Genomic DNA, 25,443 nt, shown 5'->3' on the forward strand with positions numbered 1-25,443 from the left:
CGGGCGGCGGTTTTTGCGGCCGATACTGTACTCATCGTGGTTGACGTGGCCATTGCTGCTATCGCTTTTCTTCAGGTGCGTGTTTGTCATGGATTTTGTTCTATGGATTTATGACTTTGCACTTGCTTGGAGCAGTGTGCTCCACTGGTGGATTGCTGCTGATATTATATTGTTGGTACGTTTTAGGCTTAACAATAACCCTAGTCGAGAGATGGAGTGAGATTAAGTACCATGCTACAAGATAGAACACGAACCCTAATTTCCAAATGAAAACAAAATTCCTTTATATGTCTGGATTTGCATGGTGAGAAAGTTTGATGAAAATGTAACTCTAATCTTGGAGATATTAATGGCTGTTCGCTACACGTGACCCGCAGCTGTCATTTTAACTGGATATCTCTATAATAGCATAATCTAAACCTGCTTGAATTGAATCTCTGCTGTTTAATGTTCGGTGATCCATTATTTTAGTTGCATTTGTTCTGAATTGACCTAGATTGAGAGGAGGCATTTCCCGTTTATTCTTTGAACAGATTGTACCTGAAATACATGTATTTTGTAATTATATCATAGTTTTCACTACATTTTGTCTCTAGTACTATTTCATTTTGCACTACATTTTGTCTCTAGTACCAGTACATTGCAACTTATGTTCTGGCTTTCTGATGGGTATGTTAAATGTACAAATTTTTTTATTTTCAGTTATTGAGAATTCACGGCAGAAGTTTTGGTTGGACACGCCAAATGGTATGTGAAAATGGATTTAAATTTATCATCTAGCATACTTTTTGATACCTTATTTTAAGTGCGGTTGCTACATAACCTATGTTTGATAGTATTGTAAATATTTGCAATATAAATAAATATTGAAAGTTTTTAATACCGATAAGTATAATGCATATATTTAACATTTCTATATATGTTGTCAAGCTTCAAAAATGTTAAATTACAAATTGAGGCATTTTGCCTTATTGAAGTAAGGTATAAGCTTAAAGGATGATTCAGGCGTAAACTCTAAATTAAAAATAATATATATATATATATATATATATAGTAGAAATTCACACAACAACAATCAAACACAAAAGATTTACGCGGTGCAACGTTAAATCGATTCACTAATGTCCACGAGAGGGAGATTTCACTAGCACTGGATGGGGAGAAAGAAAAACTGCTTGGCAACTCTTCTCACCATACACCTCTCTTTGTCTCTCATAAAAACTATGTCATTTTTTATAGAGGAGGACTAGAGCATACAAGAAAATAAATAAAAAGAAAAAAAAAAACAAATCAATTAAAATAAAAAATTAATCTAAAAATTAAAAAGAAAATAAAAAAAGCTTTTAAATGAAATCTTAAAAAAATGAAATTAAGAAAAATAACAATGAAGTCTGTAAAATAAGCGATTGAAAGAAAATGAAATATACTTTAAAGAAAAAATAGTTAAAATGCAAAGAAAAGAAAAAATAAGTTAAACATTTTAAAAATAGAAAGTAGAATATGCCTAGGTTCAGACGTTTGCTCCCTGCTCACAAACATGACTCTTCTCCTATAGATTGCAAATGTGACTCTTGCTTGCAGGTAGCTCCCTGCTCGTAGGTGCTACTTTCGTTTGCATACAATGCCTTCATAAGTTCTCAACTACAGGCTGGCATGTAACTATTCACTCCTGCACTAGGTGCTTGACTACACGCTGGCATGTGACTTCATCCTCTGTCTTGTACTTGCTCTCCTTTCAACCATATCCCCGTAATTTAAATTTTAAATTTAAACCCTCATGTAAATTAAATATTAATTTGAGGCATTAGCATGATGCGCTTTGAACAAAAATGCCATAAGCTTGTTCAAGCCTTAAACTTGAAAGTTTCAACGGGGCTTCATGGTGAGGCATGCCTCAAAGTGGGCACCTTGAATATTGTGAATTTTGGAGAAGAAAAAAATATTATTCCTCTTCAATTGCTTATGAAACTATTACTAGATAAATAGATGAGGATAACTCCCATATTAGGAAAGACATAAAATCAGTTTTAACTCTCCATGATAAAATAAGGAAAGAAGAATAATAATATACTAATAATTCTATTTTCTAAATATAGGAAGTACTAAAATAGAAGATACTAAAGAATATTCCTAAAATTCCAACACCTCCTCTCAAGTTGGCACATGAATATCTATCATGTCCATCTTGCTTACAAGGAGTTCAGAATTAGGCCTGAACAGTCCTTTGGTGAAAATATCGATAATTTGTTGATTTGTAGTGATAAATGACATGCAAATAGCTCCTCAATCGATCTTCTCTTTTATGAAATGCCGGTCAATCTGCACATGCTTTCTGCTATCATGCTGCACTGGAATTTCTGCAATGTTGATGGAAGCTTTATTTTCACTTTACAAGTTTATTGGCATGTTTATCAAAATCCACTACTCAAGATTTCTCTTCAACTATAACATCTCACACACTCCATTAGCCATAACATGATATGCTACCTCAACACTACTCCTTGCCTTCATATTTTGTTTCTTGCCATGTAACTAAATTTTTCCAGTCAACTAAGCCCACCCAGTTTGCACTAGTTTATGCTTCTATATTTTGTTGTGTGATTTTTTAAAAGAATAAGCTGCTGTTTTGTGTATTTTTTAGGAACAAAAGAATACTGTTAACTACTTCAAGGTGTTTCTCATAGGACGACTCCATAATTGACTTACCAAACATACAAAGAGGCAATATATGGTCGTTTATGTGACTAGTATATCAACTTTCTCACCAACTTTTGATATCGTACTGTATTAACTCGGTCGCCCTCCTTATCTCCAAGTTTCTAATCGGGATCAATTAAAGTATCTGCAGGCCTACAACCACTCATCCCTATTTTCTTTAGAAAATCTAGAACATATTTCCGTTGGGAAACCACAATCTCTTTCTTTGATCTAGCAAACTCCATTAAAAAAAATATCTTCCTTAGAGAGCGTAAGACCTTGGTGTTAAAACTAACGAGAGAGAATTCTTCAATCTTAGATAGAGAGCGTAAGTCCTTGGTGTTAAAACTAACGAGAGAGAATTCTTCAACCTGTTTATTTCATAAACGTCATCTCTTATGAGAATTATATCGTCCACGTACACAATCAATATGGCTTTCTTCTCATTCTTGGAATGCATGAAGAACTTTATATAATTTCTATGATCTCCTTGCCCTAAAGTATATTTGTGACCTTTAACAAATAGTGTGAATTTCTCAAACCACACTCTCGGTCACTGCTTCAACCACCCATATAATAATTTTTTAGTCTACACACCTTTGTGCCAAACTTCTTATTGAATTATGGAGGTGCATCTATGTACACTTTTTTCTCTAATTCTCCATTGAGGAATGCATTCTTTATATATAAGTGTTGTATAGGTCAATCAATACTAGTGCGGAAACTGACTCTCACCTATTGTACGCCCAAATGGCTAGAGAAATTCCTGGATGATGAGCAAGAAGCACTGCAGCAGCAATAACAAGTCACTTTGGAACGACCCGACATCGAGGTCTCGGCGAGCCTTCTCTACTGTACTCCCCAACCGCCTTACCGAGTTTCGTTTTGAAACTGGAGCAATGTCTCGAGATAATCAATGCCATATGTCTGAGTATATCCTTTAACAACATGTCTATCATTGTGAAGTTCTAAAGGACCATCGAAGTTGTACTTGATTGTAAAAACTCATTTGCATCCAACAATTATCTTTCCTTTAGGTAGTCAACCTTTTCTCATGTTCTATTTTTTCAAGAGCTTTCATTTTCTTGAAAACAACCTCCTTTCACTTATGGTTTTTAAGAGCATTCTGCACAGTTATAGGAATCTCCATATGCGATAATTGTAAGATAAAAGCACCAAGGCAGGAGAGAGGTGATCATGACCATAATAGCACAATAGATGTTGAGTGCTAGACATACTAGACTCAGGATTTAAACTCAGTTTAGAATTTGAAGATGAAGTGGGATGAACATTCTGGGCACTGCAAAAGATTTGTAAAACCATTTTTTTTCTAATGGTCCTCTGTTGTGAGTAGAAAAAATCAAACGGTACCACTATCATCGTTTTTTTTTCTTGTTTCTTCATTGTTATAAATATCATGAGATGGAATTGTAGGAATTTCAATATCTAAAAGACTCGACACACTCTCTCCTGATATAATATTACTTGGATTTTCAGGTTGAATAATCATTGTTGGGGACATACTATTTTGAGAGTCTGCAGTTTGAAGAAAATCCTGAAATTAAGCAGACACATCTTTGTTTTGTTCTTACTTAATTCAAAAAAGGTGACATCCATAGTTATAAATATTTTTTTCGAATCGGGATCAAAATTTTTATATCATTTTTTTGTTAGGAGCATAGCCAATAAACACAAGTTTTTTGGCTTGGAGATTAAGTTTTTCCTGATTATGAATGTGAATTATGAGTGTGAATGAAAATAGTAACACCCAAATATCTTTAGAGGCAGGGAAGATGATTTTCAATGTTTTGGAAATAATTATTGAAAAACATCAAAGGGTGTTTCAAAGTTTAAAACTTTATTGGGTGTTCTGTTTATGAGAAATGTAGTAGTGAAAACAACTTTACCCGAAAGATATTTGGGCACCTGATTAGTAAATAATAAAGCCCGAGCTATCTTCAATAAGTGATTTTTTTCCATTCAACCAACTCATTTTGCCGACTAGTGTCGACACAAAAACTTTAATGAATTATTTTTTTTCATCAAGAAAGAATTTACCTAAAACATGTTTGAAATACTCTCGATCATTGACATTTCATAAAATTTGAGTGGTTGTTTGAAATTGGGTTTGTATCATGGTGTAAAAATTTTGGAAAATTATGTCTACTTCAAAATTTTCTTTCATTAAATAAACTCATTTAATCTACTCTGATCATCAGTGAATGTCACAAATCACTTTTTCCCAGAATGTGCAATATGAATCAAAGTTAATGGTATATCAGGTTTGTATATCTGTGGAGAAAACGATGTGTGATGATGCTTAGCAAACTAACACACTTCTTATTGTAACGACGTATCTTTATTTTGAAATAATTTGGGAAATAAGTATTTTAGATAATGAAAATTGGAATGATCTAACCTATAGGGTTATAACATATTTTCATTATCTTTGGATATAAAAATAAAATTCAAACCAGTACTTTGACATTGTTTAATTGAGCCAAGCCCATTTTCAAATTAATAGAGTCTATTTTTTCCTTAGAATGGCCTATTATTCTTCCCGCGGTCAATTACTGAAACTCACAACAAAAATAATTGAAGTTAGCTTGGGATTGATGATCAACAGTAATTTTAATAATAGTCAACAAGTTATACTATAAATTATAGACATGGGAAACACATGAAGGGTTAACGAGGAGAGTTTGATAATTTTTATCCCGTAAATTACCGAGTGGGAACCATCAGCAGTTGTGAAATTTTTATTTCCTGCACATGATCTATAGGAAGAGAATAATTTAGAACAGCCCGCCATATGATCAACTGCACTAGAGTTAATTTTCTAGGAATTAAAAAATTTTGGAATAGCATCCAACAAAGCAGTGGTCAAAGAGTTACTTTTTTATACTAAAGAGCAAGACAGTGTTAGGGATAGTTTTGGAGATTGAAATAATTTTTGCAAGTGCTCTAATTGCTCATTGGTAAAAGAGATTGCATTCGACTTAGCAGACGACTCTTGAGTTTCTTCAAAGACTTGATATGCTCAAAGTTCACACTTGGATTTTGATTTCCAATTTGCAGGTTTTCCATAAAACTTCCAACATATTTCTTTTGTGTGCAATGTTTTTTGCAATACTCGCACTATATTTTTTATCCCATTGTCAGTATCAACCCCTTTTAATACAAGAACCGAGTTTTGTTCAATTTTACGAGACGATTCAATGTTTTATTACATAATTTTTCTTTTGGATTCTTCGCGTCTCAGTTCAGAAAAGACTTCTCGAATTAAGGGTGCAGGTTTCTTACCAATGATTCAACATTGAACTTCATTTGAACTACGATTAAGGCCAACTAAGAATATGTAGACCCAATTGTTTATTTTTCGTTTTTTGGGGCTAGCATAGTCATTTGTATTCTCCCAATTGTCATCATAACTTTGATCAAATTACTATCTTAAAGGTTACCAACTCATTATTGTACATAGTAACATCATGATTATTTTGTTTGGTTTTTCAAAGTTGAGTTTTCAACTCAATATATTTGTGAAAAATTTTTTAATTCTGAGTAGAGATCTTGAATACCCTCCCAAATATCTGGAGCAGTGGGAAAGCATAGTTGTTATTTGTGAAAAATTTTTCAATTCTGAGTAGAGATCTTGAATACCCTCCCACTCCCAAATATCTGGAGCAGTGGGAAAGCATAGTTGTGGTTTTTCTATGATAGGTTCAATACAGTTGATGAACCAGGCTATATGCAGAAAATTTTTGGGCCGCCATTCTTTTAAATTCAGATCGCCAACAGTAGGTTTGAAATTTCTTCGGTTAAATACCCATTGATTGCTAGTTTTATTGCTAGTTTTATGGATTGAGTCTACTCGAGGTATTTGTGCCCGTTGAGTTTTATCACAGTGAGATACGATGGTAAGTTTTGGGGATAAAACTCAGCCCATACGGGTGTAGGGCAAGGAGGCGTGGTTTCAGAATGATTGGAATCGGTTGACTTGATAGAATTTCTTAGAACTTGCCATCATTGTTGCTTTATAAGACATTCTCATAATATAAAAAAACACCGTAGTCTCGGCCGCACAAGCTACGTGGAACTCTTTTACGCTGTGATCTCGATCTCTGTTTTTGATAAAGAACAATGCAGAACTCCTATATAAGACAATTCGTTCAATTTCTCACGTAAGTGACACAAAACTCCTTTATGCTGCGATCTCGATTGCTATTTTTGATCAAGGATGGCACGAAGCTCTTGCATGTCGCGATTAGTTTACTTTCCTATGAAGGTTTGACTCTTTTGTCGACTACAAAATAGGAACCAACAACTTCGAAGGAAAAACAAATAGTGGCCTTCTGTTGTGATGGAAAAACACAGGTGGAGGTAGTGTCTTCAAAGGAGATGCAAGTAGGTGGAGGAAGAATCAGAAGCGTAGGGTTAGGGTAGTTGAAGAAGATTCATGCAAGCGAATTGTTGCCTTTGGACAAGTATCGGGTAGAATCAGAGCAAGGAAATAATGCTTGCAATAGCGGAAAACGTAGACAACCTAACAAACTGCTCAGGAATGGCTGGCTTCGATCACGACCACTCGGACTTGAAGGCAAAGCTGGATAGCGCAAGCAGCTTCGACCTCGACGCGGGTTAGGGCACTTTGGTGGCTCTGAAATCATGTGAATTTTTAGAAGGAAAAATTATTATTCCTCTTGAATTCCTTATCGAGCAATTATAAGATAAATAGAGGGGGTGACTTTCACATTAGAAAGACATAAAATCAGCCATAACTGCCCATGATAAGAGAATGAAACAAGAATTATAAAGTACCAATAGTTCTATATTCTTAAACTTAGAAGTATTGAAATTGAAGATGCTAAAGAAGATTTCTAAAATTCCAACAAACATCTATGTAAACCATGGTTGTTATTGATCAACGATTGGATTATAATATGAGGTGTCTTTATGTTCTACTGCAATAATTTTGAACTAAAGTCCTACTTGTGCTGTTGATTAGTATTTTGGATGTGCAAACATAATGGCCTTTCATTTCAGGAACCATTTCGCTGTATAATGTGAATTTTTATGTGATTTCAAAATTGGATTGAAGGTATTTTCTTAGGTATAGCATAGCTTCAAACTAGTTATACAATACTCATTCTAAATATTTTTTTATTTTGTATCATGCAGCTTGGATAGCTTCAAACTAGTTATACAATACTCATTCTAAAGCATGAAGCATGTACAGGGAAACTCCCATGCTCAACTTTGAATGGTCAAAATTTGTCAGTGATATTTGCCTAAACTAGCATGGTCTACGAATAAGGGCTGTTAGGGCTGGGTGTTAGGTAGGAATTATAGGACGATGAAATTTAATGTAATATTTTATTGAGGAATGTGACCAGTATGAAACTGGTCACCAATAAAACCCATTAATAAACTTAGAATATATCAAATAAATATTAATAAAATATTTTTTTACCCATTAATAAACTTAGAATATATCAAATAAATATAAAGTTAAGCCAATAAATTCTCAATAAATAAAAATAATATATATTTTTTCAATCTTTAAAATATATTTGGAATAGGTTTAGATTGAACTTAATCGAATTTATTTTTGTAGTCATCATCCTTGAGTTTTTGATGAGACTTACTTGTTCAATTTACATCGAGGAACGTTTAAATACACTGACTCGACTACTAAACCTTGGATCTTCACTTTGCTTCTGTGAATGTGGTGAATGGAACATCTTCAACTTATCTTCATGATGCATGTGCTCTGAACCAGTCTAATGGAAATCAACATTATTTCTAGTAATTGATTTACCTGAAAGAAAATACTTAGCAAATCATTTGATGATACCACAGAAGATTTGTTATTATCAAATTGTTGATACATCACAAATGAATTATCTAGGCTAATGAGGAGCACATGCATATTTTTGATGCATGCAATTTATAAAATTGTTTGATTTATCATGATCCTTCTTTGCTTGCATTTCTAGGAAATTTGTGTGTTATGGCTATATTTGAGATTGCTTTTTATCCATGTTTCTTTTAAAAATTCTATCATGTATGCTTCTTTATTGGTGTTAGAGACGTGAAAGTGCTATCCTGCAAATGCACCTCTTCTATAGCTTCACAACCATAGGTTTGCTCATTCACATCAAAGCTCATTCACATCAAAGCATCCATATTTATAAGAGTATTTGTGACTTTATTTTCTACAACTAGGTTCTAATGAACTCTAATTTATTTACCACTTAATCATAATCATCATGAAAGATATGCTTCTTGTTTGTTACCCATTAGTTTGCCCCCTCTTAATTTCTTCTCGACATTACATACCTTCATACTCTCTTTCATAAAATCTAAACATCGTTTGTGTGCTCTATGTAAAATGCGGTTTAGTTGAGTAGTTTGAACTTTTTTCTGCTAGATATGATTATCAGCCAAATTCTGTAAAGTTTTAAAGCATTGTAACCTGCCTATGCTTTTTTGGTGCCTAGCATGACATGAATGACTGATTTCTATTGATGCTCAAATTGCAAAATTTGCATTACAACACGGTGCATAATCCATGAAAAAAAAAATCTATATCTGCTTGGAAGAGGTGATTATATGAACATATAAAGTTTTATCAAGTGATAATCTCTCATCAATTTATTATTTGGAAGCAAAGTTTGGAAGGGGATTTTATTATATCAACGCACAGAATAAATTCAAAATCTTGCTTCAAATTTCATACTTCGCATTCCACATTTTAGCTGCTATATAAGCATGGAATCTTCCTCAAAATCATTATTCTTTAGTATCTTGCATATATTTTTGCATTGTTATGGTTATGCAGCTTAGGCATGATCTTGAGGAATATATTTAATAACGTGCAGGTATTTCATCTCATGATCGGATCATACAATGTTGGTAAGATACTCTATACAATTGAAAATTGTCTGGTTCAACCCTTGGAATCTGCTTGATTTGCCAGGCTCATTCACTCGTTTCTGTCTTTGATCCTTGAAATGATCGAAAACACTAATAACATGAATTTCTGTTATTACTTATTTTTTCACTAATTATAACGTCGAACCAGAGATACAATTTCCTGTTGGAGTTATAATGCTATAGCACTACATCGCAAACCCAAACTGTTTGGGTATTTTATTGAATGCTAAAATGCTCAAATTCTTACATGGAATTCTTTTTTTAATTTATTTGTTTTACTTATCTGTAACTTGTTGTTTCTTATTTGTAAATTGGGTTATGAGGACTTGTATAAACAGTTTTCCTTGGGTCTTTCGTATTGCATTTTTTATTAATATTGTTTATCTTACATCGCTCGAGGTATTTGAAATACTCTTGATCGGAAACTGCACTGAAGATGGCAATTACAACACCACGAAACCTATTTTTTTCTAGTATCTACTTGAAATTTAAGGAGGCATGATGAATTATTTTTCTATCAACTGCATTCTCATGTGTTATAATTTTAATCATGCAGAAAAATATAAGAAGGGCAGTTACTGTGTTTTCTAAGTTTTCTTTAATTGCCATATTTCCATTGTATTAATTGTGGTAAATACCGTTATTCCTACTGTTATAGGCATTGTCAGTTTTTATTTTTTGTAAATGGTTTCCAGTTTTTCAAAATCGTAAAATTATTCCTTTTAGCCAAGACCAGATAAAGGGAATTGGGTTAAATTATAGTAAGAGTTACATGTATACCACTCAATTTTTATTTATTTACATTTTTAACACCTAAAGTTCAATTTTTTTACATATATCATTTTATCTAGCGTCAAAATGTGTATTTTAAAAGTTAAAATAGTGGTATTTTTTATGTTATATAAAAGATTTGGGTGGTATTAATGTAAAAATTAAAGTTTAGGTGTTATATATGTAAATACATAAAAATTCGGTGGTATGTATGTAAATGCCCCTAAATTATATTTCTGCATATTGTACTTTTAGGTGTTTTTCTGGTATCATTCAGTTCTTAAACATCTTCTATCATGAAAGAGCAACATCATCTCTACTGTGTTTGCGGATCCTATTTCTCACCAAGCTCTTGTCACTGTCGATTCTACCTAAAAATTTCCTCATGTCTGGTTACATACTTACATTGTCCCTGCGGTCAGTGCCAACATTTCCTCATTGATGTGCCTATCCTTGGAATCTCTGCCCTTACAACTCTGTTTTTTCCCTACTATATCATAATAGCAAGAATTTGATTCTATTAATATTTCTAATATGAAATTTGATATCAAACCATCTGTAGTTAAATTTTTTTGTCTAAACTTTTTTTTTGTTCAACTCGATATACTTATTAAATTTAACTGCGAACATTATTATTCATAAAATTTAATTCCAATTCTTATTATCTGTTTAACTTTTCCGTTACCATAACAGTTTTTATTGTGCCGTTAATAAGTATTTAGTATTTTATAAGCTTATAAAACTTCAATCTTACCGAGGATAGGGCTGCCAATTGAACAGGAGCTGCTCATTGGCACGTAGGGCGGGCCACAACAGGGTTTGCGGGCCACAACAGGGTTTATTGTGCTCTGTTAATGGGCATTGGGCATTTGTACAACATATATTTACCATGTCTTTAAAACCAAGACCATCAAACCACATTAGAAATCTATGTAATCCCGCATTGTAAGAATCAATCAGTTAATTTTTGTTTTTAATTTTGATTGAATAGATGCACATATTTAAAATAATTTTCCACCATATTTAACTTGTATCAAATTCAGAAACAGATCAGTATTTGATAATAATCTCTAAAATTTCGTTCTATAGCATCTTTGACATCCATAAGAGTTTCTAAAATTCCACAACAGAAAATGAATTCTTGATTGATGAGAAATGTCATTCAAAATGAAATTATTGTATGGGAAAGAGGTGCTGGATGTGGTAAACCATGAAGAAAGGAAAACAGCAGATCTTGTTAAAAGGGATTGAAAAAAATAAAAAAAAGGACAACTACCCTATGCCATTATATTAGACAATGCATCCTATTCTGATAAATTTATTATTAATTTACATGTGTGTAATTTGCTCGTAGAGCATCGTCAAGCTCTCGACTCATGAATTAATCTCTTGCTCCTTCGCCACCTCCTTGCCAATCTTCCCATCTTTTATCAATATGGGATTAAATCTACAAGGTTTTAGTCCGATTAACTATTACCTCAATTAGGGTGCCAAATCTCAAAAAGATTATTAAGCAAGTTTTAACGGTTCAATTGCGATTTGGGTGTCAGATTGCAAAAAGATTATTTTCTAAGTTGTAACAATCCACTTTTTGTGGAGAGTATAGAGGCTATTGCTGACGTGGGGTGCTTCTCCAAAATGTGATGCTGAACTAAGATGTCGTGTCTTTGTTTGCACGTAATCGCGGGATCAGATCGCGAGAAGATCAGCGAAAATTGATCACATTTACGGGAATCAGGGCGGAATCCCAACTTGGTAAAGCTTGAAGCGGGCTTCTCGCTCGAGAGTTCTGCTGCCGAATAGTTGAAGACTTTTTTATTTTTATTTTTATTAGTTTTGAAACCTAATTAGGTATCCTCTCTAGAGGGGACTATATATATCTTATTATTTCCTATATTTCCAGACTTTTGATTTGAGTTGAGTATTTTGGAGATGTTTCTCCTGGTTCTATCCTAACGGAGTGCTATGTCATTTCTGTTTGCAAGTGGTGTTTATGTAGCTTGTGCATAAATCAGTGGTGAAGCTCCTTGTCGCATTATCATCGCCAAATTGAAATTTCTCAGTTATTTTTATCCGGGACAGCCTCTGATTGACGTCTATCTCTTTCCAAACAATATCAGTCGTTCCACAACCACCTCCCTGGAAAATCCGCATACCAAATGCCTTTGAGGAATTCTAGATCGGTATCATTTGCTATTAGAACTAGCTTTTCTATTCTTATACTAGGGTTATCAAAGTTCACTACTACCTAAACCAAACTTCACCCAAAATCCCTTCCCCTTGCTGATTTTTCAACTCAACCACCTAAATTTTTTCTTTCCCACTAGAAATCACATTATTTTCCTATTTTTTTTGGATTACATCAGGATTCGGCTTTAAGCCCATATCTTTTTGCTTTAGTTATGGATGGTCTTACTGGACATTTACAGGAGGATGTACCTTGGTGTAAGCTTTTTGCTGATGATATCCTTCTCGTGCATAAGAAGAGAGAAAAAGCCTAGAAAAAACTTGAATTATGGAGGCCTACGTTGGAGTTTAAAGACCTTTATTTGAGTAGATTAAAACTAAATACATGGAATGTAATTTTAGTAGTCGTAGCTCTAGTGACAAAAGTGTAACTTTGGGTGATCAAATTATTAAAAGGTGTGAACGATTTAGATATCTCAGGTTTGTTGTTCAAAGCGATGGTGATATAGATGAAGATGTTAATAGTAGATTTTAATATGGTCGGTTGAAATGGAGGAATGCTTCGGGCCTTTTGTGTGATATAAAAGTACCACTTAGACTGAAAGAAAAATTTAATAAGAGGGTGGTGAGACCTGCAATGCTTTATGGAGGCCTTTAAAAGAGAAGCATAATACTAAGTTAAGTGTTGCCGAGATGAGAATGATTAGGTGGATGAGTGGCTTTACACTTAAAGACAAAATGCGAAATGAATATATCCACAATAGGGTTGTTGTAGCTCCAGTGACGGACAAAATTAGTGAGAGTCGTCTTAGATGGCTTGGTCAAATTAAACGTCGACCATCTGATGATCTGATTAGGAGAGTAGATGTTTTAGATTCGACTTATGTTAAGAAAGGCAGAGGTAGACCTAGGAAGGCTTGGGCTTATTGTATAAAAAATGATCTTAATTTATTAGAACTAAATGAAAATATGACACTAAATAGGACGCAATGGAGAAAAATGATTCATGTAGCCGACCTCACGTAGTGGGATTAAGGCTTTGTTGTTGTTGTAGAAATCACCTTTATACAGCCTCTTCTACCTCTCTAAACTTAAATCCTATCTATGCCACCGAAGACACAAATGTCGAAAACTTGTTTTGGAGAGAAGATACAATGCTGCTCATAAGAAATCCTCAAAGAGATGTCCCAAAACTTTCTACGTAAACATGTAGTGGGAAATTCTTCAACTGCAACAAAAGTTCGCCGCCTTCGAGAGGAGACAATTCAGAAGGGTCACACGTTGTCGCAATGGTGAATCATCAGTTTGAAAAGTTGAATAACTACTACCTAAAAATTTGGCATTGAATCTTAGGGAAGTCAGGATCTGGAAGTGAAGGTGAATTTATCAGATTTTGACGATCATGGTGATCCAAAAGAATTCATCGAGTGACTTTAGGAAATGGAGCGGGTCTTAGCTAGCTACCATCAAGTTAAGGAGTGCTTTGTTGTGGTGAAAAAAATTGAAGTACCTATATTAGCATGAGGGAAAAAATAAAATCACTATCTTGTCTAAAAGATGAAAAGAGAGATACAACGCAAGTACCTATCCACATATTACAAGCATGATATGTTTTTGAGACTTCACTAGTTACAACAAAATCACCGGATGACCGCCTCATCTTAGTGGCATAGTTCAACCCCAGGATCAAACATCAAAAGTACAACCGGTGGAACACCTAAGCCTACTTAGCCATAGGATAAAATCATACAAAGTGAAGAAAAAGTGGAGACCGTCATTACTCTCAAATTCATCATCGCCAGTAAATGCTTCAAGTGTCACAGTTTTGGCCACGTGGCATTTGATTGCCTAAATAGGAAAGTAATCTCGTTCACTCTGGAGGAGCAGTTGAAGAAAGGGACAGTAGCACATGAGAAGATGATGCTTTCAAAGAGAAATCTCAACATTCAGCTGATGAGGAAGAGATGTCAGCGATTCAAGCTGAGCCCATAAGAGATACTCCACCACGATTAACATTAGTTGTTCTAAAAGATAGTGAGTTCGAGGTAATGTAACTTCATGCAGAGTTTATTGGATGTGGTGTCACGAACTAACTTTTTGCAGGCAATAATATGAGCATCAACAAGACTGACATTGATTGTCCAAGTGGGTTATAATTTCGAGCAACTGACAGCAGACACATTACAACTCCAAATAAAAAAATCTCAGGACTTTTCAGACATACAGTTTGCCTCCTAAGTTGCTACTATTGAGGGAAATCCGATATGTCTAAGATAAGATTTAGAGCTACTTTTGGAAGGTTATATGGCGATATGTCTAAGATGATAAGATTTAGAGCTACTTTTGGAAGGTTATATGGAGCGATATGGCCATTAAGATTTAGTTTAGTTCAACAACACCCCACAATCAGATAGTCAGACGAGCATGGTGAATTGTAGCTTTGAAATTTTTCTCGTGTTTTGTGGGAATGCACATTCGACAGTGGTATCCAAGGTTCTTCCATAGAAGTAGAGGTCTCTCCTGATTGGTTGCAATTGAGAGTTGCTCAACCTGCCCTCGATTTTGTTCCAGAATTGATTCCTCCTAGCAAGAGAAGCAAGTTACAGATCAATGGCTTGCGACTTATTTTGCGAGAAGACTTATCCGTATGCAATGCAAGTTCAAGTTATGCCAAAAAATGATGAATATTATTTTATCAAGACAGACTTTGGAAAGACATCTGTTTTGGAGTTGCCTGAAATGAACGTGAGCATCGATTTTACAGTGAGTCTTCCTTTGACACTGTAAGATGATGATTTTGTTATGATGATGATAGATTGATTCCAGAATCTTCCAATGAAGATGGCGAAGCCCCTCCTACCCGAGTAGAATGATGTGGGACGTGTATTTAGGACGTGATGTCGAACGAGAAAGCTGTGTTTGCATTTTAACGTGATCACTGGATCAGATCGCGAGAAGATCAACAAAAAGTTCTCGAGTATTTGGGAATCGTGACATAATTTTGACTAGGTAAAGCTTGAAAAGGGCTTCCGCTCGAGATTTCTGCAGCTAAATAGTTGAAGGCCTTTATATTTTTATTCTAATTACTCTTGAAGGTTAATTAGGGTTCCTTTCTGTCTGGGGACTATATATATATCTTAGTTTTTCTTGTACATTCAGATTCTTGATTTCAGTTGAGCATTTTGGAAATGTTTCTTCCGGTTTTATCCTAATGAAGTGTTGTATAATTTTCCTTTCATAAGTGGTATGCCGGTAGCTTGTGCAAGAATAGGTGGTGAAGCTCCTTGCCACCTTAACATTGTTGAATCAGAGTTTTCTGTGCTGTTTTCAGCCGGGAAAGCCGCCGATTCACGTTGGTCTCCGTCCAAATGCCGGTAAACTCCCATCTATCATTCCCTCACTATTCCACAACCACCTCCCCACAAAATTCGCTTCCCAAATACCTTCTAGGAACCCTAGATCGGTATCAATTGATGTTTTTTCTTCTTATATCTCATTGTTGAGCTTGAATCATTGAAGAGCTGCTGTGTGCTTAAATTGTTCATCAGACATCATATAAGGGAGATCAGCGCCCCATAAGTTGAACCATTGGATCAATATTCTGATTACAATAATAAAAGGATTGATTTCAATTTTAAACTTGTTGGATAAGCTTGTTTTTAAAATCATAATTCAGGAGTTGGTTAATTTTTATTGGAATTGTCTTTTAGTTTGAATTTATCTAGTTTGTTATTTTAGAAGTTTTTTTCCTTTTTGGTGGACTATGTTGTGGAGTGGACTGAGATTTTATCCTTGTTGTAATTGGATATATGAAAGTTTGAATTATGTATTAATGAAAACCAAAATTTTCTTTTAAAATTCTCTCTTTTGTTTCTCCTCTATTACCTTCGTTTTTTGTTCCTTCAGCTTAGAACCGCTGTCTTCAATTTGTGTAGCTTTTAATAAAGGCCCGCAAACCACCAGGAGTTGTTGAATAGAAATTGAAGCCTCCTCTAAGGCTTTATAATTCTGGTTCCTCTAACGTTAGGTGTTATTTTACCTTTGTTATCTTCTGTTTCCTGCCCATGTAAATTAGAGCTGTTTCTTCTAGTCCTAGAGCAATTATAAAAGGCCTGCAAACCACTTGGAGTTATGGAATGGAAATTGAGGCCTCCCTTTTGAAGACTCCATAATTTTGGTTTCTTTTTCACAAATTGCTATTTTCCCTCATTGATGAGTCTAAAGCTTAAAAGGCTGTTGATGCTTGTTCTAGATCCAATCTAGAGATATTACATGAGCTGAAGGTGTGTTTGCTTTTAGCAATAGATCTAGATGCAAGACTATGCTGAGGTACAGTTCATTTGTTTGCCATAATTTGAGAAGAAAATCTATTTACGATGAGAAACCTTTTAGCAATAGATCTAGATGCAAGACTATTCTGAGGTACAGTTCATTTGTTTGCTATAATTTGAGAAGAAAATCTATTTACGATGAGAAACTAAATTAAGCAGTTGGTTTACAAAGCAAGTTTGTATTAGAGCGCTGATCTTTTGTTCATGGTGTAAATAAAAAAGTATATATATGAAGATGAGAGTTGCTTCTTGTTTTGAAGTCGCATCGAAAGCCGTGGAAACAAATAAAAGCAAGCAGTAGGGGAAGAATATCAATGGTTAGCACTGATTATACCTCAAATTTAGCCATTAGGTGGATAGATTGACATGATAGATGATCATTATGACGGAGTGGATTGGAATACTAACAACTATCATGACTAGTGGGTTGTGTTGTATTCGTCCTTGTCATTATATGCCAAATGCAAGCATGAATGGAGAAAATACAAACTCTTATATAGCTAAAACTCATGAATAAACGATGCAACCATTCAAAGTATAGTCCAATGTGTAGACTCTACATATCATATGAGACAATAGATGCAAGAAAACTATGCTTCAATTCTTTGGAGCTTATTCCACTTTATATGGGTAGAACACCTGTGGCAAGATTGCCTTTGGCTCGATTGAAATTAAGTCGTTCTGCTCTGGCCTGGTGGAATTTATTTCTAAAGATGAATGGCCATTAAGAGTTGGTTTGGATGATGTTCAAGCGGATAGTACATCAGTAGTTTTGTGTGATGGTGTATATAGAAGACTAATGGAAGAAGTGATAGTTTGAGATATGAAAAGGCCAACCTGTGCAGGAGCACACATAATTTTGATGCCAAACAAATGTTTTTGGAGTAGATAGTGTGGATATAAAATGTGATGAAGTACTCATCAGGAATTTATTTGCATGTAAATGAACTTGGCTTGTTTTCAATCACCAATCTTTGCTAGGTCTGTATTTTGGTGATGGCCATAGTGTGCAAGAATTAATGCATGAAAGAGAAGGAATTCAACTTCTTAGAAAACACAAAGAAGTGAAAAAAGGTATGCATTTCTTCAAAGATTGTCTCCATCTCTAAGTTAGATGTTCAAGGAAGACTTCTGTATTATTGTTAGATTCCTAGTCATATCATATAAAAATGTTGTAAGGTACACTTGAACTTTTCTCTAAGAAAGGGCTAGAAGGATGTGAAAGTATAGGCGATTGCAATTATTAGATCAAGCATAAGGTGATCAATATCATAATTGCAAAAGCAATTTGAAGAATATCACTTATGCCATTTTGGTGAAAAAATTAGACTGGACATGTTGTTTGATCCAATTTTTTTTCTTTTGTGTCGGATTGAAAAGAAACGTGTTAATTCTATGCCAGTTTACATTCACAATTACGACGGACTACATCTACAGTATGCTATGCTAAGTGGTTCCACTTGACGTCTAGTAAGTTGTCTTTTGGAATCTATTTTAGCATGACAAGCATGCAATGTTGTGTCGTCATCTCTGCCAATGTCAAATGAATAACGATGGGAATAAGTACTTGCTAAAAGAAGAGTATGGAGTACTATCAGTAGATATGTTGACGACATACCAAGTAAATTTATGAATGTTGCACAAAAATTTTTACTTATATTTATGAGGCCTACCGTGACAGAAGCAATAAGCTTTGCCATTTTTGAATTGAAGAATTGTTGAAAAAGTATGCAAGTTTTCCTTAAGTTACAATAGTTGGCCTTGAATGTGCTGTTGAACCTGAAATTCGATTCAACTTAAGACACACCACATTCTAAATCTTTTGGTGCATCAAAATTTGATCAGTGACAATGTAGAGATTTGAAAATAAGTTGTCAAAGTGTTAGAGTGTGGAGTTATTAAGCTTAGCAATTCACATTTTGTATCAAATATTATGATTTTTCCAAAGAATATTAAAATATCAAATATATGATTTTTCCGTAGAATAATAACACATGTAGGCTATGCAATTGACTATTGCATTACAATAAAGTAATGGTAAAGAATGATCGCACATTAATGATATGCTCTTTACAACCATCTTTAATAAGATGGGTCTCAAATTTGATTATCTTTAGGCACACATTAATGAGAGGGATGCATGGAAAATTTTTTTCGTGGCCTAATGAAGGTTCTACAAGTGGTTTGTTGTGTCGTTTGTTTCTATGGCAAAATAGGTATGGTCATGAGTTGATGAATGTTGTTTTGCTACCATATTTGTATGATTTCGTTATTATTTATCTTGATGATACCCAACCTTCAACAAATCATGGGAAGGGAACTTGTTACATTTGAGTAAAGTGTTTCGTATACTTAAATGCCATCAAATCCATCACAATTTAACCAAATGAAGTTCCAAGTTGCCAGTAAATTTCTCCTATATCTTCGATTTAAGTTGGATAATCAAGAGATCAAAATTAATGACGAAAAAGGTGAATAATATCAAACAGTGACAAATACTATGTACAATGATTGTATAAGGATGCAAGTTCACTTGTTATTTTTGAATACTTGCAACTTCTTGCTTTAACCATGGCCAATAGTAAATTTGAATGGAGCCTAGAACAACAACAACAAATTCTTTATCCCACTAAGTTCGGTCGGCTACATGAATCATTTTTCTCCATTGTGTCCCATTTAATGTCATATTTTCATTTAATTCTAATATATTATGATAAATTTTTACAATATGCGCAAGTCTTTTTTAGGTTTGTGTCTACATCTCTCACCAAAAGTTAAATCTAAACCATCTACTCTCTAAACATGATCATCAAATGATCAACATTTAACGTGACCAAGCCATCTAAGATGACCCTCTCTAATCTTATGTACCACTAAAGCTACGCCAACCCTTTTCGTTCCGCATTTTGTCTCCAAGTGTAAAGCTACTCATCCACCTAAGCATTCTCATCTCAACAACATTTAACTTAGTTTTATGCTTTTATTTTGTAGGCCAACATTCTGCTCCATAAAGCATTGCAGGTCTCACCACCATCATATAAAATTTTCCTTTAAGTCTGAGCGGTACTTTTCTAGCACAAATGCTCTGATGCATTCCTCCCCTTCAAACATCCAACTTGAATTCTACTAATAACATCCCCATCAGTATCACTATCACTTTGAACAATAGACCCGAGATATCTAAAACATTCATTCCTTTTAATGACACGATCACTCATTATTACAACAGTGCCACTAGATCTACTACTTCTAAAATAATATTCTATATATTCAGTTTTAGATTTACTCAAAAGAAAGCTATTAGACTCTAAAGTCGATCTCTATAATTCAAGTTTTTCCTTAACTCTTTCTCTTGTCGTATCCACCAGAAGGATATCATCAACAAAAAATCATGCACCGAGATACATCCTCCTATAAATGTTTCGTAAGAACATCCATAACTAAAGTAAAAAGATATGGGCTCAAAGATGACCCCTGATGTAATCTAAATGAAATAGGAAAATACTTGGTCAATCCTCCTGTTTCGAACACAAGTAATAGCTCTTGTATACATATTTTTAGTGACTTGAATATAAGTCCTATTAACACCTTTCTTTTCTAGAACTCTCCAAAGTATTTCTCTTATTATCTTATCATAAGCTTTTTCTAAATCAATAAAAATCATATGTAGATTCTCCTTACGCTCTCTGTATTGCTCCAAGCTTCCTTAATTGACTTGCCCGACATAAATCCAAACTGATTCTGAGAAACCTTTGTATAACATCTTAACTTGTGTTCATTTACTCTCATATAATTTTAATGTATGACGCATTAACTTAATTCCTCTATAATTTGCATACTCTAAATCAACTGAATGGAGCCAAAAACAAGCATATAAATTTTTCTTGTTGAAAAGAAAGATGAGTCAGGCACTTGTGCTAACCTGGCCAAATTTGTAGTGATCATTGGAACTAGAAGCGAAGGCTAGTGGATATACAAGGTTTGTAATTGTAATGTAGGTTGGGCAGCTCGCTGCTTACCACTCTGTGTGTTTCGAAGACTTCTGAGGAATTATATTTTCTATGCAAAAAAAATGTTGGTACTATATCGTGCAATAAAATCTTGATGTGCTTACCTTATGGAGATGGCAATTGTAGTACATTAGGACCACATACTTTTTTTTATATTTGCAAACTCGAAATTGTAATGAGGTTGACATAAGAAATGGATGAGTTATGTCTAGCAATATAATTTGGTGATCAAGCATAAAAAGGTCACCAATAAAATGATAAATATGTTCTCGTTGCCACCTCTATTATTTTCTTGTTTTATCATGCAAGTTGGTCCTTACGTGCAAAAAGTTACTAGTAGCAATATGCTAGATTAATTCTTTTCCCAAAAGGATATTTTAGGACCTAGAGAGGGCAACATCTTTGACGTGGGAGGTAAAGTCCCGCGGAAAAGTGAGTTTTCTGCAATTACCGCGATCTCGGAACGGATTGGGCCAAAATCTTGGTTCCGTGAAATGTCCTTTACTAGATTTTTCGATTGTAACAAAATCGACAAGATCTTTTTTGCCTTTTATGCATTATTATCTTTCCTTTTCCTTTTAAATAGAGTTTAACTTTTGTTAAGTATATTATTTTTAGACCTATTGTGCTGAGTATTGCTGTTTTTTGTGCTTTATAGATGTTTTTTCTGGTAATAGAGTGATGTATCATTTTCTTTCGTAACTGGTGTGTCTGTAGCTTGTGAAGTAATAGATGGTGGAGCTTCTCGCCGCCTTAACATCATGGAATCAAAGGTTTCTTTGCTGTCCTTTACTAGATTTTAATGTATGACGCCTTAACATCAGCGTACAAACTTCAATTGACGTTTATCTTCATCCTGCTGTTTTCAGCGTACAAACTTCAATTGACGTTTATCTTCATCCAAATGTCGTCAAAATCCTTTATCTCATTCCTCTGCTATTCCATAACCATTTTCCTTCTAAATCCGTTTCCCAAATATCTTCTAAGAGCCCTAGAGAAGTATCATTTGGTATCAGAGTTAGCCTTATCATAGTTTCATTCAAAGGTTATCAAAATCAAACTTTTCTACCTTCACCAGTCAGAAAAAAAAAAAATCACCATACCTAAACATTTCTACCAAAATTTCTAGCCCAAACCATAAAAAATTTCAAAATCCAATTTTTTCTACCTCCAAAAAATTCCACCTCGATTGAAACCCTAAATGCCCAACTAACCCTGAATCATATCCTACATCCGCCAAAAACCTAATAATCGTATCCTACATCCACCAAAAACCTGCCAAAAACCTAATAATCGTATCTCGTATCCTACATCCACCAAAAACCTAATAGGGAGAGAAAGACATCATGTTGCTTAGGAGAAATCTGTAAAGAGGTATCCAAGAAATTTCTAAAGAAGATATGCAGTGGAAAATCCTTCAATTGCAACAGAGTATCGTCTCTTTGAGAGGAGACAATCCAAAGGGGTTACTAGTAGCCACAACGATAGCTTATTAGATTGAAAGAATTAAGTGAATCTCTTCCACGAAACAAATTCCAGTAATGAAGAACCAATATTCTGAAGGTTTGTCCTGAAATATCAGAGAAGCCGAGATCTTAAAGTAAATGTGGATTTACTGGATTTTGATTGTTGCAGGGATTCAGAAGAATTCAGAGAGTAGCTCCAGACAGTGGAACTTATATTTGAGTACCAATACGTCCCACCGAATAAAATGATAAAGTTTGTCGTTTAGGGCTGAAAACCTGTTGAACCACAATTTCTCTACGATTGGGTTGGGCGGAAACCTCGACTCCGTGATACGTTCCTTACAAAAATTTTTGCTCTGTAACCAAATCTACTGGAGCTTTTTTGCCTTTATACATTATTTTATTTCATTTATCTTTTAATTAGGGTTTAAATTTTGTTTTATCATAAGTATATTGTTTTTAGACTTGTTTTGAAGAGTTTTGCTGAGTTTATGTATTTTGGAGATGTTTGTCCTGGTTCTACTCTAATGGAGTCTTGTATCATTTTCCTTTCACAAGTAGTGTTTCCGTAAACTGTGTAAGAATAGGTGGAGACGCTCGTCGCCACCCTAAAATCACCGAATCAGGGTTTTCTTCGTTGTTTCCAGTCGGGACAGCCATCGATTGACATATATCTTCATCCAAAGACCTTGAAACTCTATTGTTTCATTCCCTCGCTACTCTGCAACCATTTCCTCGCTACATCTACTTCGCAAGTACCTTCTAGGAGCCCTAGATCGGTACACTTTCTGTACAAAATAGGGCAATTTAACATATGATATTATGCTTGTTGTCCAATGGATGTTGTAGGATAACACGTCCATCGTGGCTGGACTTTTTGGTTTGTTGACTACATTTTAGAGCTTGTAATGATATATTTATTTACCAAACATACAACAAGATGTAAATGCATTAGAGGATGCACAATCTGTGGTACCCCCAAATTGGAATATAGGTGTGTGCATGCCACTACTTGTGTCAAGCTGTCTATGGGAAGACTTCTTTGTAGATGTTTTAGGTACTACGAAGTGTCCTGAAAGCATGTACGGCTCATTGATTATCTCTATGTGGTCATGGGTAGATTTTCAAAAATGATTGTTCTAATTCTTTGCAGGAAAACAATCATTTGTGAGGAGGTGACCAAACTCTTTATCTAGCCTATATGGGCATGCTTTGGATTACCCAGCTTCATTATATCTTCTGGAAATGTTGGGGTCTTAAGCTGGTTTTGGAAAGCTTTGGGGACCATAATGAATACCGGTCTAAAGAGAATCATTGCTTTCCTTTTACGGAATGCCAGATCAATGTGGTGAACAAAATCATAGTGCATCTCTTGCAAGGGTATAACTAGCATATTAAAACTTGGGATGGTAACATATCATACCTTCAATTCTCCTTCAATGAGTTGTGAAATCGATAATGAAGACAGCTTTGAAGTCTATTGTGGGTAACTACCACAAAGCCTCTTTAATTCATGTTTCTCCATCATCCTTATTGCTAGGGGTGTGGTTAAAGTTGATCAAGAAAGAATGGAAGGGCATAGAGAGGGCGTCTGCAAAATTGGTAACATTAGAACATTTACAAAATTCATATGATTTTGGTAAAGCAGAAATAGAAACTCAACAAAAGTATGAGGAAAGATGTGATCACCATCGCTTTGGGCTTAGTTCTAAGTGTGGGATCTTGTTGGTTACACTTGATTAATTACCATTTCAAAGGAGAAGAAAGAAGCTGAAGCCAATCAAGTATGGGCCTTGTGAAATTCTAAAATTGGACGCAAGGCTTGCTAAGTGGAAGTGCCAACATTCATAGAGATATATTCAATAGTAAATGTGAAAATTTTAAGCCTTTGGAATCTTCCATGCTTTATGACTAGTCCTATTATGGAGCTGGGTGTAAATTTAGAACTATACATCTTCTTGGACCAAAAGATTACCGACACTAGACATGGCAAAAGGAGACATTTCACTTTGTTAGGAAATTTCTGTTCCAAGCAAAGCTAAATGGTAGATGAGAGAAGTCGGGAGATAATTTTCTTTCATTTCGAGACTGAATTTCATAAGATTGAAATCCTTCTAAATTTCGGATACTGATACGGGGAGCAAATCTCATAGGTGTTCAATTAGATTGTATGTGATTATGATTTGGCATTCGATTTCAAAAAAAAAAGTTTGATGCAATTGTGTTTATTGAAGTTTTAATGGTTTGATTTCTTGATGGAGATTATTTGCATGTGTGATTCTTAGATGACATTAGTGAGATTAATTATGATGTCGTTAGGAGTTAATAACCTTGATTGGATTGTCAATCAGACATGATATAAGGGAGTTGAATGCCCTGCAACCAGTGAGTTCATTTGAAAATCAAGATTATAGAAGGATAATGTTATGCTTAAATTTTAATTTTTTTAGATAATATTTTTTTTAATTTTTTATTCAAGATTAGTATAATTTTAGTTGAAACGATCCTTTAGTTTGAAGTTATCTTGTGTATATTATTGTAGATTCATTTTCCTTTTTAATGTGGAATTTTTTTCGTTGTGTATTAAGTATTAACATTGTTCATATTACTTTTTTAAAGGTTTGAGCCATATTGTAAATTTTTTTAAAATTCTCTCTTAAAACTCTCTTTTTAATTTTTCATCATTTGCCTTCAGTTTTCCGCTCTTATAGCTTAGTGCCACATTCTCGTAGTTCTGTAGCTATTTTAGATGGGCTGTAGGCCACATGGAATTGCTGAATAAAGTATTTGTAGCTGCCTCCTTTATGGAGACTCCAGAATTTTAGTTCTTGTAGCACAAGTCCTTGATTTCCCTGTGTAGCTATTAAATCCTTAATTGCCTTGAGTCCAGTACCGCCTAAAATGCCATTGTTGTTGATCACATAACTAATACATGTACAGAAAATAATTAAAAGGCTCCTTTTTAACAATAGATCCAAAGGGAGGAAAATGAGAGTGTTGTCCAAAGTTGAAATTTAAGTTTGAGAATGAAATTTATCTATGGCT

The 25,443-nt window shown here is 34.4% G+C and overlaps 1 protein-coding gene across 3 annotated transcripts in view; it reads left to right on the forward strand.

Moving 5' to 3' along the window:
- Positions 1 to 2: 2 nt before the first annotated feature.
- Positions 3 to 25,443, forward strand: part of LOC110032897 (tobamovirus multiplication protein 3) — a gene marked incomplete at its 5' end in the record, with an annotated part of 79,322 nt that continues 53,881 nt past the window's right edge. For all 3 annotated transcript variants that reach the window (XR_002294899.1, XM_020736676.1, XM_020736677.1), the window contains 3 exon segments: positions 3 to 75; positions 703 to 747; positions 9,579 to 9,612. Coding sequence is in view for 2 of the 3 variants with exons in the window: in XM_020736676.1 (XP_020592335.1) it covers positions 3 to 75; positions 703 to 747; positions 9,579 to 9,612 (152 nt within the window).

The sequence above is a fragment of the Phalaenopsis equestris genome, unplaced genomic scaffold, assembly GCF_001263595.1.
Source record: "Phalaenopsis equestris unplaced genomic scaffold, ASM126359v1 Scaffold001053, whole genome shotgun sequence".
In the NCBI taxonomy this organism is placed as follows: domain Eukaryota; kingdom Viridiplantae; phylum Streptophyta; class Magnoliopsida; order Asparagales; family Orchidaceae; genus Phalaenopsis; species Phalaenopsis equestris.